The 18,683-nt window shown below is 39.1% G+C and overlaps 1 protein-coding gene across 2 annotated transcripts in view; it reads right to left on the bottom strand.

Annotated features, from left to right (window-relative positions):
* Window positions 1-1,400: 1,400 nt before the first annotated feature.
* CHSY3 (chondroitin sulfate synthase 3) overlaps window positions 1,401-18,683 on the bottom strand; it is a 255,390-nt gene continuing 238,107 nt past the window's right edge. For both annotated transcript variants that reach the window (XM_065406388.1, XM_065406389.1), the window contains one exon: window positions 1,401-2,963. In XM_065406388.1, coding sequence (XP_065262460.1) covers window positions 1,401-2,963 — 1,563 coding nt within the window. The remainder of the gene's footprint in view (window positions 2,964-18,683) is intronic.

Here is an 18,683-nt window from a genome sequence, read left to right as displayed (position 1 = left end):
TATAATATACATCCAACATATTAACTCAAGCTTGGCTAAAATCTGATGGTTTCTTGTGTATGCTTTGCAAGTTGTTACCAAAGACTCTGAGTAAAATATTCTAAATGTGTGTCAAAAAGAAAGATAAAAAAGAAAATTTGTGCAAGAAAGCACCACCCGAAGAGAAAACATGAACAATGTTTAAAATGATTACATATTTTCCCTATACAAAAAACCTAAGTATAAAAATTGACTTTATATTTATTTGTTCTTATGTTGGTTTCATTTTCAATACTCCACAGATCCATAATATGACAATTTCAGGCTGTCCGGAAAGATAAATCTTAACACAGTCCTATAACCTTCACTAGCATAAATATATTGGCAAGGAACTTTTTGACCAGCAGTAGTAAATTTTCATACTTAAATAATAATTATTTTTTACAATTTTTGAAATTTTACAATGGTTGGTTTCTGAATACCAATATTAATGCACAAATGTAAAAAAGGCTATTTTAATTAACCTTTTGTCACCCTTTGTATCAAGTGCAGCTTTATGAAAGGAATGTAAAAGAAAATCATTTATATATTAGAGACTTATTTTAAAAAGAGACACAGCAACTTATTCTATGTTTTGAAAAAGAATACGGTTTGTCTATACTTTATTATAAATAATCATGTTCTGTCATAGTTTCTTCTTGCCAGCAAATGAAGGACATTGTTTCACAAAGCTTCTAAAATGTACATGAATATTTGATTAAATCATTTTCCCTTGAGAAAATAAAGTTCATTCGCACAGAGCAGACAATAATGAGGAGCTCATTATTACAATAAGACTTTTAAGGACCTTGGTAGCCAGTACCAGTTGCATTTGGAAAGACACTCCTCAGTTTTTCTTTTTTTAAAAAATAAAGGTACAATCATAGTTATTCATTTACTTAAAAAATTCTTAAGATGAAGAAAAGTAGTGTTTATATATATATATAAGTCCTTGTATAAATTATAAAACTCAAGTTTATGTTACAGAGTTCCTTCCCCAGAGGAAGCATAAAGCACTTTTGTGGTACCTTCACCAGTAAATATTTGTATCACATTAAGTTTGACAAACACAACAAAGACTGATATTGCATCCTAAAGCCCAAAGAGAACATTCCTCCTTTGATGTAATCTCTCATGATGGATGTGTTCCGTGTGATCATTTGACTGCCATGAGTTCAATCAATTTTGAATAAAGGGCATAGGAAAGTAACACATCTAACCAGTTCAGTAGGAATTGGAAATATTAGTGTACAGCAGTCTCATCTTTTTTGAGGTCAACATACACCCTTTGGAAGACAAAGAGGAGTTTAAGAATATGAAAATAAAATAAAAAGAACAACAATGAGGTAAACTCCCCCAAAAAGGCAGAATGAGCTGGAATGTCAGGAGAGAGTTCGATTGTACCTGACACCTAAATGTTTTTCTAGCCAGAGTTCAGCCAGCTGCATGGTAGATGCAAATGTACTTGCTTTGGACCCCAAGCACATTTTATATTGTTTAGGGTCTAAATTGGGGTCACACTGAACTGGATGAAAAACATGTACAACTCCTACTTCTTGACTTCTAAAAGCCTTCAGCCCAGAAGTTATTACTTTAGTAAAGAGGTCTACATCCTCAAGTCCCCAGCCTTGAATTGAGGTATCAAATCCACCAGCACTCAGTAGATCACTTTTGTAAATACAAGTGATTCCAAATCCATAGTCTCGCCAAAATCCAGTTTTCTTTGTGAAAACAAAGTTATTGTCACCTGGAGGGTTGCCTCCATATATTACTTTTGGATCATATTGACTAAAGATGATGGGATAATAAACCTGCTGTCCTTGAATAGTATTATCTCTACATCGTTGGAGAAAGTCTGGTGTGAATATCAGGTCAACATCACAGAATAGCAGCAAAGTGTCATTGTCAAATTGAGATGAGGCCATTTCAAGACCTAAACCTCTGGAAAACTCTCCTGTCATAGGAATTAGGGTCATATCTGCCTTCGGATACTTATTATGATATTCTTTAATTAACTCTCTGTGTTTGCTGGAATCTTGGCCAGAATCAGAGCTGAACAGAATTACTGCCAGCTTTACATTCTGCCTGGGAATAACACAAGTCTTTTCAAAATTCTCCATAAATCTTAAGAAAATGTCATATCTTCCTGTGAGAGGGACAAGAATATGTATTTTCTTGTCACTATGTCCTCCTATTTCTTTGGTGCCTTGAAATGATGAAAAAATCTTTAAAGAATTTGAAAGAAAAGAGAAAGACTGAGTATCACTGTTAATATTCTCCACAAGGCTTCTTACATCCAGTTCCTCTGCCTCTTTGAAAAAAGGCTTGCTAAACAATTGCTGAAGGTAAGCATGACGTCTCACTGGAACTGTAAGTTTTCTTCCTTTGTGTCTTTTGTACAAAAGTAGTAAATCCAGGATGTACTCCACTCCATGCATAGGATCAACCCTACGGTAGCCATATTGTATTTCCTTGAAATCAATAAGCCTTCCTCTAGATTTAGAGTTCTCATTTATCATTTCCATTACTTGCATCACTGTGTCATCCAATGCTGCCCGCAGAATGCCATTAATGCTTTGTCTGGGTGGTTGATTCTCAGCCACAGAGTAAAGGAGCTTCCCTGTCAGGAATTCCCATTCAATTACTTCATTCCTTTCACGGGGCTGGAAGCGATTGAAAGATGGCATCATTCCCAGCTGCTGATCTTCCTTATTTATTTCACTGTTACTGAGCTTGCTCATTAGGGCACTTTCTCTATGGAGCTGGATGGTGCGATAGCGTAGTTCTGAAATTTTGCGGCTCAGTATGTAATTGTGGAGTCTGTATTGGTAGGCTGGCCTTTTATTTGGATGAAGTGTTATAGCTGTGTGTATTTTACTGTTGTGAAGATCTTGGATGTAACCCTTCCGGTTGTGTTCATAATTTTCATGGAACAATTGCTGCATCTGGAGAGGGAAGAAAATAAATGCAGTTAGGTTGGAAAAATGTTTAAAAATGCAAGCCAATGAACACCTGTTAACTTGTGATTTACTTTTCACATCACAGTTTTAAAGTCAAATATTGAATATTAATCATGTATATTTTATTTATTATCTATTTAAATTCCAGTAGTGCCTACAATGGGCAAACAATGTCTCATAAATAAATAGACAACTTGTGCTTATCTTTACTTATTCTACCTGGAAACCCAGATATCATTTTTAAGTTAATGCACACAGTAGTAAATCATGTCAGCCGTTCTTAGTAGAATGTCAAAACAGATGATGTACAGGTTGAATTTTGCAAAGCATTCAATTCCTCTCATAAGCCTCTATCAATATATAAACCATCATTTGTACAGATCCTTATTGCACAGTTATTACAGAGGCTGAGTGACTGAAGCTTTTTTTTTTTAAACAGAAACTTGAATTTACATCAAGGTACAGCTGCGCAGCTCCAAGTAGCTAATAATTCCTATTGCAACAACCAAATGGATAGAGCTTCTCAACACTGATTAAGCAAATTAACCTCATTTAATAAACTTGTTAGTTTTTGTTCCACCGAATACGATTAAGTGACTGCATTATAATCACTGGGATACAGAGCTCTGGCAGTGATGCAAACAGCAGCCTGCCCAATCAAACTATACCTGCCATGCTAGTATCATTTACTGTAACGCACTATTGATTTCTGAGGTAAGAACATCCTACTTCTGTCAGATTACTAATTGTAACTAATTATAACTAACTAGTGGTTAAAGCACAGGACCAGGAGTTAGAAAATCTTGGTCATATACCTGCCTATGCTACTCACCCACTCTTGAGCAAGTCATTCACTCTTTCTGTGCCTCGGTTTCCCATCCTCATAAACTGTTCTGAATGTTCATTACTGTTTGTAAAATGCATTAGTACTCCCTTAAATGGGAAGCAATAAAGAAGAGTAAAATATTATTAACCCTTCTTAAATACATTTAAGTCACACCATCCTTTGCTGAGATAACAAACACTGACTTTAACTGGAAGCATGTTCCCAATAATATAACAGAAAAGAAAAAAGCAGGCTGTTTTCATTTTTTTTTTATTAATGGGAAACAGCCTGGTCTGTAATTACATTATATAGAAAAGGGGAAAGTGTTCATTAGATAGGAAATGCTGTTCAGAGCCTTGTTGGTGAACTGAGGCACTAATTAGATCTTGAGGTTTGTATTGAAGTCTGTCTTCTATGCACTGCACAGATCAGCAAAGATGACATCTGATAACAGAACAAACAATATTCCAGCTTCAAAATGTTTAACTAATTCACTTTATTACCAACCTCTCTAGAATGGGGATCCTCCTTAAATATTGTGCTACTCATAGATAATATTAACCTATTATGCTAAGAACCAAGAGGGCAAAAATGTAATAGGCCTATTAGCAAAAGATCCTACAGCAGAAAATACAAATCATAATATTTAGAAAAGATGTTATTAATTTCATGCATCATTTCAAAATATTGCTATTTCTTCTTCTTCTTCTGTAAATGAGTTTGCTTGTATAAATAAAACAATTTAAAACAATGATTGTTAGTCACCTCTGTATTTGAGATCCACTTTGCAGGGTCCTAGAGCCTGGGCTCCAGCCTGAGCCCATACATCTACATCACAATTAAACAGCTCCTTAGCCCAAGCCTGACAAACCCGAGTCAGCTGACATGGGCCAGCCACAGGGTTTCAGTTGCAGTGTAGACATACCCTTAGATGGTACAATCATCCTTAAATTTTTCCTTAAATTTTCAGTCGCATCCTTCATTGTTATCCTGCTAAATTTGTGGAGAAAAATGCTTTTTTGTGAAAAGTGGGAGGTGATGGTAGTGGTAAAGGACCTATTACAAAACCTACTTCTAGCCCTGGCAGCTGTAATTAGTATAGCAACCCTTTCTTTATCTTTCCATGCATTCTTGAAAAACTCAGAATCCTGAAAGTCAGTAGCTATTACTGACAATATGTAAAATGTTTATTATGGTAGTGCCTAAGGGCCAACCAAGAGTGCGCACCCATTGTGTTAGGCACTGTAGAAATGCAGAGTAGTAAATGGTCCCTGCCATGAAGAGCTTACAGTCTAGACAGACAAGACAAATGCAGGATGGGGAGAGAGGTAGAACACACAAGCAGAGTGAACAATGTGATGGAAGCAAACATCATGTTAGTTCCATTATTATTATCTGGATGGGTACACTTAAGAGGGGATAAGTTAATATAAAAGAAAGGGAGGGTATGAGGGAGTGAGGAGACATGGCAGGTGAAAAGGGGGTAAGAGGGACAGGTGTGTAGTGAAACTGAGGTGAAGAGACTGTAAGGAAAAGGGAGGGGGAGAGAGCTGCAATGCAGAAGGGATGAACAAACAGCCAATCAGCACAGGACAGAGGAAATACAATCAAAACTATAGAAAGTTCTCTGAGTATCCAAAAGACATTCTACTTTGGCTGCTTCTGCTCCTACTGGCTGGAGCCTTTGACTGGTTCCACTCTGCAGTTTCTCCCGAGCCCATGTGGTGGGGTGAGGAGAGGCACCACCTGGGTCCTAGGGGCTATGCGTTGATAGCCCTGTACAAGTCATTAGTGCATTGCAGCGAACTCTCATGTCCTTTGGAGAACAGGATTAGAATGCATTATGATCTTGATAAATTGGAGAATCGGTCTGAAATCAATAAGATGAATTTCAATAAGGACATGTGCAAAGCACTGCACTTAGGAAGGAAAAATCAAATGCACGGTGACAAAATGGGGAATAACTGGCTAGGTAGCAATACTCCAGAAAAGGATTTGGGGGCAATAATGGATCACAAATTGAATATTAGTCAACAGTGTGATGCAGTTCCAAACAAGTCAAATGTCATTCTGGGATGCATTAATAGGATTGCTGTATATAAGACATGGGAGGTAATTTGTACCCCTCTATTTGGCACTGATGAGGCCTTAGCTTGTCCAGTTTTGGGCGCCACACTTTAAGAATTATGTGGACAAACTGGAGAGAGTCCAGAGGAGAGCAACAAAAATGATAAGAGGTTTATAAAACATGACCTATGAGGAAAGGTTGAAAGAATTGGGTATGTTTAGTCTAGAGCAGTGGTTCTCAAACTAGGGCTGCCGCTTGCTCAGGGAAAACCCCTGGTGGGACAGGCTGGTTTATTTACCTGCTGCGTCCACAGGTTCGGCTAATCGCAGCTCCCAATGGCCGCTGTTCGCCGCTCCAGGCCAATGGGGGCTGCAGGAAGCGGCGCGGGCCAAGGGATGTGCTGGCTGCCCTTCCTGCAGCCCCCATTGGCCCGGAGCAGTGAACCGCGGCCAGTGGGAGCCACGATCGGCCGAACCTGCGGACGTGACAGGTAAACAAACCGGCCTGGACCGCCAGGGGCTTTCCCTGAACAAGCGGCGGCCCTAGTTTGAGAACCACTTGTCTAGAGGAGAATAAACTGAGGGGCAACATAATAACAGTCTTCAAATCTGTAAAAGGTTATTATAAATATGATGGTGATCAACTGTTCTACATGTCCACCGAGGATAGGACAAGAAGTTATCAGCTTAGTTTGCAGCAAGGAAGATTTAGGTTAGATATTAGGAAAAAGAATATTTAAGCACTGACACAGTTTATCTAGGGAGGTTGTGGAATCCCTGTCACTGGAGGTTTTAAGAACAGGTTAGACAAACACTGGTCAGGGATGGTCTAGGTATACCTGGTCCTACCTCAGCATGGCAGGAAGGAATAGATGACTTTTTGAGGTCCCTTCCTGCCCCACATTTCTATGATTCACTATGAAACAATGGCATCTTAGTATACAATGATACCATCTGAGGTTTGGGCCCAGTGTGTCCAGATCCTCATCCCACTCAAGTCAGTGAGTGGGGAGAATCCTACTGAATTCTGTAGGAGCAAGCCCAATGTGTTAATTTTTCATAGGACTTTACTAATTTTTTCTGAAGAGATTGCTGCCTTTTGAATGATTCTTACAGCACAACTAGCAATATAATTGGCAAGAATTTCTGAATGCATCTCTTCGTGCCGGCTGAAACTAGAAGTTGGCAAGAGATGTGAGTAATCTAATAGTGCTCTAAGGAACCCTGAACTACAAGCAGTAGAAAAAAACATGGTGAGCTGAATAACAGTGAAGACAATGTTTCCTTGTATGCTTCAATACAATAGTTAATATGTAAGCATAAGGTAATTTGCATTGCAAATCTTTAAACTCATTGTAATCTTTGTGATTTACTGATGTAATAACAAATGAAAGTCCTTATTACATATAATGCAAATGCCCAAACCATCCCTCTATTATTATTTTTACAAGATCAGTTCTTATTAAAAGACTGAATGCAAATGGAGCTTTTTAAATTAACACCATTTTTCTCTGAACATTGTTTATAAAACTATTTCCTTCAGTTAAAAATCCAGGAATGAAACTTAATCCTCATCACAACCCTACTTTTTTTAAAAAAAATATGAATCATAATATTATTATAACACCAGCATTTTATCTGCCTTATGGAACAACCAGCTTTTCATAGAACAACAGAGTACTTTTTCAGTCCTATCCTCCCCTTCCCCCAGTTAGTTAAAGATTGGGTCTCATCCTGCATTCCTGAGCATCCAAAGCTCCCAGTGATTTCAAAGGGAATTTTGAATACACAAGGAATACAGAGCTGGACTTGTAGTGATCTGATCATATGTGGTAGAATACAAGCTCTTTAAAAAACCAATTTACACTGAAAGTGTATAATGCCTTCAGAGCCCCTCTAGTCACAGCAATCTTTTGAACTGAGAAAATTGTGGCTCTTTATGTTATCACTATATATAGCTTCTTCCCATAGTCTGATCCATAGTGTAAAATTGATTTTACACCTGTAAAAACAATGGCTTTACTATTAGTGTTATATTTATGTATAGCTTATCTGCATTATGAACTAAAATGTTGTGGGGTGTCTTTGCCAACCAAACTGAAGCATGAATTGAGTTTACTATTTAAATTAATGTAAGCATTAGTGATCATGGGTTTTTTGTACCATGTACATACTGTTATGTCAATATACCCAGAAACAATATACATTGTAGTGCAGTTGTGGTCATGGTAAAAGTGACTGTAAAAATGGGATTCTCTTACACAGCAGATCTGCCCTCTCTGGGTATTGTGAAACATTTTCTTACTCTAGTGGCAAAAATATATACTGCTGAGTCAATGCAGCTATGGAGAAAGAGCTGGATTCTATTCTGTATTACACATCTTCAACAGAATTGTTAGATAACTTACAACTGCAGAATCTTTACGAAGTTACGGCCAGGATGAACAGAGCTTGATTGTTTCACCCCTTGTTAAGCATGCAGGGCTCAAAAGTGGAAAAAATCATCATTGTGGGCCAGATTATTCCATGAGTAGTTTCATTGTCATTGGGACTACTCACCAAGTATTATGAGTAAGGGTAACAAATTTCTGACCCTTGCTTACAAATAAAGATTTGTAAACTGGGTATATGTGAAATACAACAAAACTCTGCAATACCAGTTTTACAGGATCAGTTTTCAAAGTAGAACTGCATTTTAAGTTATTAATTTAACTCTTTGCATTTCCTTGCTTTTGTGAGTTTGAGTTAAACTCAATAGGTATATTATCATTTCATTTCCTTTCTAATATTGTTCAAGACCTTACACTGACATCAGCTCAGCTCATTTTGAGACTAACCAATGACAATCAAAGGCTCTGATAAGCTCTGAAAAAATATTGTTACTCCATTAAGACAATGAGTTTTTTGACATTCCATTTCCTCTTTAAAAACAAACAAACAAACAAACAAACCAACCAGTGCCTCCCTTTAGCGTTGGAAACACAATTCTAGAAGAGTGCACAAAAAATATTGACTCTGTGGCACTATATATAATAGTAGATTATTATCTACTATTATTATCTCCTTTATGTAGATGCTTCACCTAAACACTTACCAAAGAAATCAGCAAATATGTAATAAGGGGGAAAAAATCACATCAAGAAAGGAATTGGAAAGATTTAATTTCTGTAAATATCAAAAAGTTTCTTTTTGTAAATTAGTAAACTCCTTTCCTGTGAAGGCAATCTAGTTCAATAAACAGTGCATTTAAAAGCCATTAAAGTGACAATATATAAAGGGAAAAAGTTTAAGTTGAATCTGCACGTCACATAAAACTGCTTGATAGTGGAAACATTACACTGAATAAGTCAATAGCTTTATGCAAACTATGCATTTAATATTTTTACAAGCTTACTTTTGGAGTATATGCTGCAGATTAAAAACTGGGATTTACTGTTGCTCTTTCTACCAGATTCCCATGAGGACCTGGTTGCAGTTAGATACAGGCAAATTATAATATACTATTTCTTATGTCTCTAGGTCAGAATACTTATCTGACTTGTGGGTAAAGGCAAAACTAACCCCTTGGGGATGTTTTGTGCATACAGGATCTAGTGGAGTGGTTCCTTGTCACAACGTCATGGTCAGGGCCGACTCTAGGCACCAGCGCTCCAAGCATGTGCTTGGGGCGGCACTTTCCAAGGGGCGGAACTCCAGCTCCTTTTTTTTTCTTTTTGCTTGGGGCACAAAAAGCTGGGAGTCGGCCCTGAATGGAGGTGAGCTGTGGTGGTGGGGGGCGCGGGGAGGGCCGCAGGAAGTAACCCTGGGGGGGGGCAGAGGAACCACTCCCCTCCCCAGCTCACCTCTGCCTCCTCCCCTGAGCACGCGGCACGCTCGGAGGAGGAGGCGGGGCCGGGGATTTGGGGAAGGGGTGGAGTTGGGGCAGGGCCGGGGGGGGCGTGAGAAAATTTTTTTGCTCGGGGCAGCAAAAAACTTGGAGACGGCCCTGGTCATGGTTGCTGAAGCCGGGAGTGGTGTTTCCTTGGGAGAGCTCTCTTGCTCATCCTTTGAAGATGCTTTGCCTCACAGATGCCTGGTCTGGAGGCTTTTTCTTGAATGAAGAGTCATCTTCTTCTTCACTAACTGGAGACTTGTGGCAGATGTTACTTGAAATTCAGTTTGAAGGTTCAAGAAAATCCTCTTACTGCATTTGCTTTTCATTGGTTTTTCAAATAACCTATAGATCAAATTTATTTTGGGTTAAAGGCTGAAGAATTTCTCTATTTGTCTGCATGCTTTTTTTAAGAATCTTATATGTAAACCAACTGATAAGGCTGTGACTTTGATTAACTGCCTTTTTCTTGTCTAAGCTTGCTGGCAGGTGACATTTATTTACAAACGAATCTAGTGGATCAGGAGTCTGTTTCCTTGAAACTTTCTTTTAATATCTCCAATTCAATTTCATAAAAAGTTCAAGCTGCATAAAATCCTATATATCTAATTAGTTGTGTGCATGAATACTTTACATGTTTAAAGACAATTTTCAAATTTCCTAAAGGTTATTCAGGTCTTAATCAAGGCTTATTGAAGGTCTGATACATGCTGATAAATTGACTCATGCTGAGTGGTACTTTACTCGTTATGTAAGGGTTGCACAGTATAGCCCTCTGACATGTTCAAGCTTGCACAAAATCAATTTATTCCCAAATTTTAAGACCAAAGTTTCAATAATTTAATTTTTAGCTTCATAAAATGAGGCATTGATTAGTAACAATGTATACATTTTATTATTCAGTGTCTGAAACCATTATCAGTCAACTCATTAAAAGATTTCAAAATCTATCAAAAGGATTCTCAAATACTATTTAATATAAATCCTCACTTTAAGCATTAGATATAATACCATATATACTTTACATATCTTAAATTTTAAAATAGAAAGTATGAAGCAAAAAGGAGAAAAAATATCCTTACTATAACTTATTAAAAATACATGTGCAACACCTAACCACAACTTTTTTTGTTGTTAAAAAAGGTGATTTTATGTACCAGTTCAAAAGAGAAAAATGTATACCTGTCTTATAGTACACAAGTTTTAAAATGTATAATTGAGAAAAATAACTTCTTCCTTAAATTTGAGAAGAGAGAAGAGAAAATCTTTTCAGTAAATACATAAATTCTTAACACGTTATCTCATACCACTGCATGCCTTAAACTGCACTTTTTCACTTACATTATAATACACAATCAAAACATGTGTTTTCAAAATCTAACACATTTCTTTATGATGACCTTACTTCTACTGCAGACCCATATGCTCCTTCGTGTCCCAACGCCATCAATTTTTAAGGCCTTAAATAAACCTTAAGTCCGGCCCTACTCAAGTTAATAAGCCAAGAATATTACTGATGCTCAGATTGTGTTTTGGCCCTATGTATTTCTACTGTCATGTGCAGGCAGTAAACTGAAACTTACAAGACCGTTGATAGGCTCTGTTGAGGGAGTTGGATTTATAGGACTGTCAGTGAGGGCTGCATTCAAGACTGGAGTAGACACAGAAAGGGAAAATATAAATTAGCTTGTCATTTTTTAATTTAACGTTTAAAAAAATGAATAAATGGCTTCTGCAACCATTGTGAAATTGTTTTTGAAGATATCATCGAAACAATTGGAAGAGGTTAATGAAATTTTTATCTGAGCCTAGACTGGAGTCCTTTAAATATGTTCAAATGTCAATTAATAGGATGAAATCTGATTTCACATTTCCAGTATTGGGTATATATTTGAAACTTAATATTTCAGTGTTATGTGAATAACATTCCAATTTGGGTAACAATATATCCCATTTTATAGTTCAGATATTCTCTTCATATTCAAGACATGCACAGCTTATATATTAGCTCATTGCAATGATCCTAATAGCTGAGCTTCCACTGCAAACCCCAGAACAAAACCCCCAACTGTACTGTATAGATGCTTCATTTTTTAATGTAAAAGTATTACATTAGATTAAAATGCTCCAGTACATCTAGAGGGTATTTTGTTCACTGTATGGTCACATTACAGAGCATTGTACAGTCCTTGACTGGGATTCCTAGGTGTTACCATAATATAAACAAACAGCGCCAACAAACAATTTCTTTCCTTTTTTTAAAAATATGTTTGGCAATAAAGACGAACCATTCTTTCTGCAACAGAGGGTCCTGTGGCACCTTTAAGACTAACAGAAGTATTGGAGCATAAGCTTTCGTAGGTGAATGCCCACTTCATCAGACGCAAGCATTCACCCGCGAAAGCTTATGCTCCAATACTTCTGTTAGTCTTAAAGGTGCCACAGGACCCTCTGTTGCTTTTTACAGATTCAGACTAACACGGCTACCCCTCTGATACATTCTTTCTGCATCAGTATTCTCGTGTGCCCTAAGGGAAATCTTTATACAACTGGGAGAGAACATTTATTATATGGTACAGGGAAACACCAACCCCTAGAATTTACAATAATGGGTAAAAAAATAATGATCAGTCCACACAAAAAGCCCTTCTAAAACTTTATTTTACAAGCCCAATCCTCCATTTAAATCATTGGGAGTTTTGCCTGTGCATACTACAGTGGTACTATGTATAGGCAGCTTCCAGTATTACTGATTCATACACTGGACTCCAGAACCACGAACCAGCCTTAAATTGAGCAGGACTATTAATAATCCTTCTCTGCACAATTAGTTGGACCACCTACCTTAAAAGAAGAAAAAAAGATAAGGATCTAAATGAAAGCAATTCATTGCATTTAATATTAACCAAATATTAATCACGATAGTATGTATAAAGGAAATGGTCTGATGTATTATATGTCAATGCAATTAATTATTCAAACACAAATTTGTTTAGTCAGTACTTGTTTGGTGGTGTATTAGGGTCTGCTCAGGAATTATAACTGATGATAAAAAGACACCATGAAACTGAAATTTTTCTCTTTTAATGACACTTTATGCTCAGTGCTGCTGGGGATTTTCTGTATAATTCCTCCTGATACTAATAGAAGCCATACAAGTTTTTGAAAACCTTATATAGTCAACTATATATAGTCAAGAAATCTGCTAAGGCTATTAAGTATCAATTGTATTTATTTATTTAGAGTTTAATAAAAAGATGCCTATTCAAAGCTCTAGGCACTCTGCCATATCATCAGTAATACAGTAAAATTCAAACAGCGTTAATCAATTGGTACAGTAATTCAACCAGCCAACCACCTACAAAAACTCTTTTCTTCTGCCCATTCACCATGGGGGAAGCATACCATAAAGTCCTCTCCAAAAAGCCTATGAAACATAGCTCTTGAAGCCTGCTTGGGAGGTCACCAAATCTGGGATAGTCTGGACAAAGGGAGGTGTATACATGAGGTACAGTACACTTAGCAGTCAGATTCTTGAGACAGTCTATTTCTGGGAAAAGGAGTAAGTATTGTAGAGGCGGACATATAACAAATTGCACATTTTTTTCCTGAGCAAACCAAGTAACAATTGGAAAAAGTTTCTACTTATACCATTCCATTTGTCCTCTCTTTTCACTCAGAAACAAGCCAAGTTAGAGGTATGCAGGGTTGTGGGGTTTTTTTCTTTCCTCTTTATACTTTCCAGAATTTGGCAAAACCTATAGGAGCTCAACAGAAATAGTCATATTGTCTTGCTTAAGCTATCAAAGCTAATGACACACCTTCATTTTCAATTAACCAAACAGCTTGGCACTATAACATTTTTTTCTGAATATCACCAGGCCTAAAACTATATAATGATGTTCATCGGTCCCCATAAAATTATCCAATATGTACCCTTTGAAGAAAGATATGCACTCTTCCCAAGCATGAAAGCACATCATCTCACTAAATCCACAACCAATAGCCACTAGTAAACTACCAATTGCTTGGCAAAAAGGAAAATCTAAGTCAGCACTTTGCCTTTGCCTCTCTTTGTCTGATCATTTCTATGGAGACTTTCCCCCTCAGTTATATGCATACATGAAAATTTAAAAAATGTAAAATATTTTCATATCTGAAATTTTTCATAGCTCATAATGGCAATCAGATTAATAAAAATAACTAAAGCATGGAAAAAAATGGTTTGCTTCTAAAATAATTGATTATTCTGGGGAAAATGGAATTGGCTGCAAAATCCCTCTAAATCTATCAGTATTTCCATACAATCCATAAATTAAAATACATCCAAATTTTGATTTCTTTTGAGGCACATAGGATCATGCAGTTTGACTCTCCTTTACTGCTCATCAGCTGTATGATTTTTTAAGATAAAAAGCTTTTAGCATATAGTTACACAAATACACTTTGACAAACTGCTGCCTCTCCCCCCTTGAAGAAAGTCTTGATAGAATGGTCTAATTATGTGGAAAAAATTAAATATAAGGTTGCATAACCAACTAAAAGACATAAAGAATCTCTACACTATCACTGAACTCTAGGGAATATTAGTTAAATTATATATAAGTAGAGTATCTATAGCTTCTTCTGATGAGCAGGACTATGAATTCTGATTTTAGAAAGATACTATCAGTTAAAAAAAATCAAATTGTCTGAAATGTTTTACTTATCTGTTTCAAGTAATGCCTAAACCACCTATAGCAAAGATATTTGAAACAAAATGGTTTTTTGATATATTTTTACTTTATTTTGTGCATTTGACAGCACTTTGTGTAAAGTCAGTTTGACTGTTTCCCCTGTATAGTAGTCAGTTACCCCGGTTGGGTAGTTCTTTCACCCAGCAATGGAGAGAAAAGCATTCGAACAGATTAAATTGTAAAAGACCAAAAATTGGGGGAAGAACTAAGGGATAGGTGTGCTGCCTGAGAATACTTTTAACTTATATTTTAAAACTGATAAGGATTCAAGCTGACAGCATCCCTTTTAAATCACATTTACTTAGATTGTAAAAGTCTGTCATTGAAACCTTTAGGGCATTTTAGAGGAAGCTAAGTGGTTTCTTTGCATCAGTCTTTACCACAAAAGAACTTGGGGCGATACCCTTGATTTACTGTTTTTAGGTAACAAAGTCTGAAGCATGACAAATCAAACTATGAAAAGAGGAGATGCTAAAGGAATCTGAAAAACTGAAAAACAGTGAGTCAACAAAGCAGAAGCCACACATCCAAGAATTATGAGTAGGGCCCTACCAAATTCACGGCCATGAAAAACACACGAGGGACCGTGAAATCTGGTCTCCCCCTGTCATAACTATAAAAGGAAGGGTAACAGCTCTCTGTGTACAGTACTAAAATCCCTCCTGGTCAGAGACTCCAAAATCCTTTTACCTGTAAAGGGTTAAGAAGCTCGGGTAACCTGGCTGACACCTGACCCAGAGGACCAATGAGGGGACAAGATACTTTCAAATCTTGGGGGGGGAAAGGCTTTTGTGTGTGTCCTTGGTTTAAGGGGTTGTTCGCTCTTGGGACTGAGAGGGACCAGACATCAATCCAGGTTCTCCCCATCTTTCTAAACAAGTCTCTCTTATTTCAAAATTGTAAGTAAAAGCCAGGCAAGGCGTCTTAGATTTACTTTGTTTTCTCAACTTGTAAATGTACCTTTTACCAGAGTGCTTATCTTGTTTGCTATACTTTGAACCTAAGACAGAGGGGATTCCTCTGAGCTCTTTAAGTTTGATTACCCTGTAAAGTTATTTTCCATACTGATTTTGCAGAGATGATTTTTACCTTTTGCTTTAATTAAAAGCCTTCTTTTTAAGAACCTGATTGATTTCTCCTTGTTTTAAGATCCAAAGGGGGTTTGGATCTGTATTCACCAGGAGTTGGTGAAAGGAAGGAGGGGGGAAGGGTCAATTTCTCCTTGTTTAAGATCCAAGCAGTTTGGATCTGTATTCACCAGGGAATTGGTGAAAGGTTTCTCAAGGCTTCCCAGGGAGGGAATTCTTAAGATGGTGGCAGCGGACCAGAGCTAAGCTGGTAGATAAGCTTAGCAGTTTTCATGCAGGCCCCTACATTTGTACCCTAAAGTTCAAAGTAGGGATACAGCCTTGACATGGTGGCACAGCGGTGGGATCGTTTTAAACCCAAAAGCCAGTAAGAGATTTTTTTTCCCTTCTAGCTGCTTGGAGAGCAGAGCTGAAGGTAGATGCATATCTTATCTCTCCTTGCCTGAAGGCAGAGGTGTTAAGTTTTTTTAACAAGGTCCTTTGTTAAGAGAAGGGTTCAATTAATGAGCAAACAACTGGTAAAGATAATTTACAAGCTGAATTGTGTTTTTTTTCTTTTTTACATCCTCGGAAGTAGCTAGTTAGAAACTCTCTGTTAACTCAGCAGCACTCAGCAGGAGCCTGAGCTAAATACATCCCAGTTTCAGTCAACTGCAGAGGGTGAGACCCAGCACAAGAAAACCAGGAAAATGACTACCAGTGAAGCAGCTAGCAAACTAGAACTGGCCAGACTAGAAGCAGAAGAAAATGAGAAAAAACATCAGAGACTACTTCAAATTAAAAAACTTGAACAGGAGGCCCATGAAAGAGAAGAGAAAGCCAAACAGGAGGCCCATGAAAGAGAAGAAAAAGCCAAACAGGAGGCCCATAAGAGAGAGATGGAGCTGGAAAAAGCCAAAGAGGAGGCGAGAGAAAAAGAAAGGAAGCATGAACTGGAAGCAGCAAGTGGTAAGCAGGATGCATCAGACCATCCTAACAATTCCTCTCCAAGTACCACTTCCCATCCCAGGAAATTCCCCACCTACAAGGCAGGCGATGATACTGAGGCCTTCTTAGAAAATTTTGAAAGGGCCTGCCTTGGATACGACATCCCTCCAACCCAGTACATGGTAGAGCTGAGGCCGCAGCTCAGTGGACCCTTAGCAGAGGTGGCGGCTGAAATGCCTAAGGAACACATGAACAGTTATGAACTTTTTAAAAACAAGGCCAGAATCAGAATGGGGCTAACACCTGAGCATGCCCGTCGGCGGTTCAGAGCCCTAAGGTGGAAACCTGATGTGTCATTTACCCGACATGCCTACCACATTGGGAAAAATTGGGATGCCTGGATATCAGGAGCAAATGTTAAATCTACGGAAGAGTTGCCCTTCCTATTGCAAATGGAGCAGTTTTTAGAGGGTGTTCCTGAGGAAATAGAAAGGTACATCCTAGATGGGAAGCCCAAAACTGTAACCGAGGCGGGGGAGATTGGAGCCAAATGGGTGGAGGTGACAGAAAAGAAAAAAGCTAGTAGCAGTTGGAGCGAATATCAGAAGGGGCAAGCCGAAACAAAACCTTATCACCGGGGACAACCCAAGGCCCCACCCACATCCCAAGGGAAACCCCAGACGCCTTCTCACCCCACCACACCAGTCTCCAGCAACCAACATCGCCCCGGTGATACCTTAGCAGGGCGATGTTTTAAATGTAATGAACTGGGGCATATAAAGGCTCACTGCCCCAAGAACCCCAACCGATTACAGTTCATTACACCCCAATCACACCAAAGAAACCCAGACCCAGATGCCTCTCTCATACCCTCGGAGCGAAGGGAAACCTTGAGAGTGGGCGGAAAGAAGGTTATCGCTTGGAGGGACACTGGGGCACAAGTGTCAACTATCCACCAATCCCTAGTGGACCCCAAACTCATCAACCCGGAGGCTACAGTGACAATTCAACCCTTCGTGTCACAGTCTGTAACCTTGCCTACAGCCAAGTTGCATGTCCAGTACAAGGGCTGGTCAGGAATGTGGACTTTTGCAGTCTATGACAATTATCCCATTCCCATGCTACTGGGGGAAGACTTGGCTAACCATGTGAAGCTAGCCAAGAGGGTGGGAATAGTCACCCGCAGCCAGGCTAAGCAAGCTTTCACCCCCATCCCTGTTCCTGAGCCGTCCACCAGGGCCCCGTCTGTGTTACCGGAGACCCAAACACAGGTGGTGGAACCGGATCCCCTGCCAACGACTGCAACAGCCGTAGTGGATCCAATCCCAGAGACCCAGCCAAAGCCAGTCCCGGAACCGGAACTGGCAACGCACCCAGCACCAGAACCATTGCCAGCACTGAGTCCAGCGCTTGCAAGCCCGTCTACAACTCCAATGCCAGAGGGCACCAGCGAGTCTGAACTGGTGGAAGCAGCAGATAACCCTACCCAAGAGGCTCAGCCAGAGCCTGAAATACCACATAGTGCACCAGCGGACAGCGGTTCACAGTCAATGAAAACAGCCCCAGCACCTGCATCGCTTCCAGAGGGACCAAGCCCCAGTCCACAGTCCAAGGAGGAACTGATGTCTCCAGCATCAAGGGAACAGTTCCAGGCCGAGCAGGAAGCAGATGACAGCCTTCAAAAAGCTTGGGCAGCGGCACGGAGCACCCCACCGCCTCTCAGCTCTTCTAACCGATCCCGGTTTGTTGTAGAAAAAGGACTTTTATACAAGGAGACTCTTTCTGGTGGGCACCAGGAAGACTGGCATCCTCAAAGACAGCTAGTGGTTCCCACTAAGTATCGGGTAAAACTCTTGAGCTTAGCCCATGATCATCCCAATGGCCATTCTGGGGTGAACAGAACCAAAGACCGGTTGGGGAAGTCCTTCCACTGGGAGGGAATGGGCAAGGACGTTGCTAATTATGTCCGGTCTTGTGAGGTATGCCAACGAGTGGGAAAGCCCCAAGACCAGGTTAAAGCCCCTCTCCAGCCACTACCCATAATTGAGGTCCCATTTCAGCGAGTAGCTGTGGATATTCTGGGTCCTTTCCCAAAGAAGACACCCAGAGGAAAGCAGTACGTACTGACTTTCATGGATTTTGCTACCCGATGGCCGGAAGCTGTACCCTTAATCAACACCAAGACTAAAA

This window comes from Emys orbicularis, chromosome 6, assembly GCF_028017835.1.
Source record: "Emys orbicularis isolate rEmyOrb1 chromosome 6, rEmyOrb1.hap1, whole genome shotgun sequence".
Lineage (NCBI taxonomy): Eukaryota > Metazoa > Chordata > Testudines > Emydidae > Emys > Emys orbicularis.
Note: the sequence above shows the minus strand (reverse complement) of the source record. Positions and strands in the feature narration are given on the sequence as shown.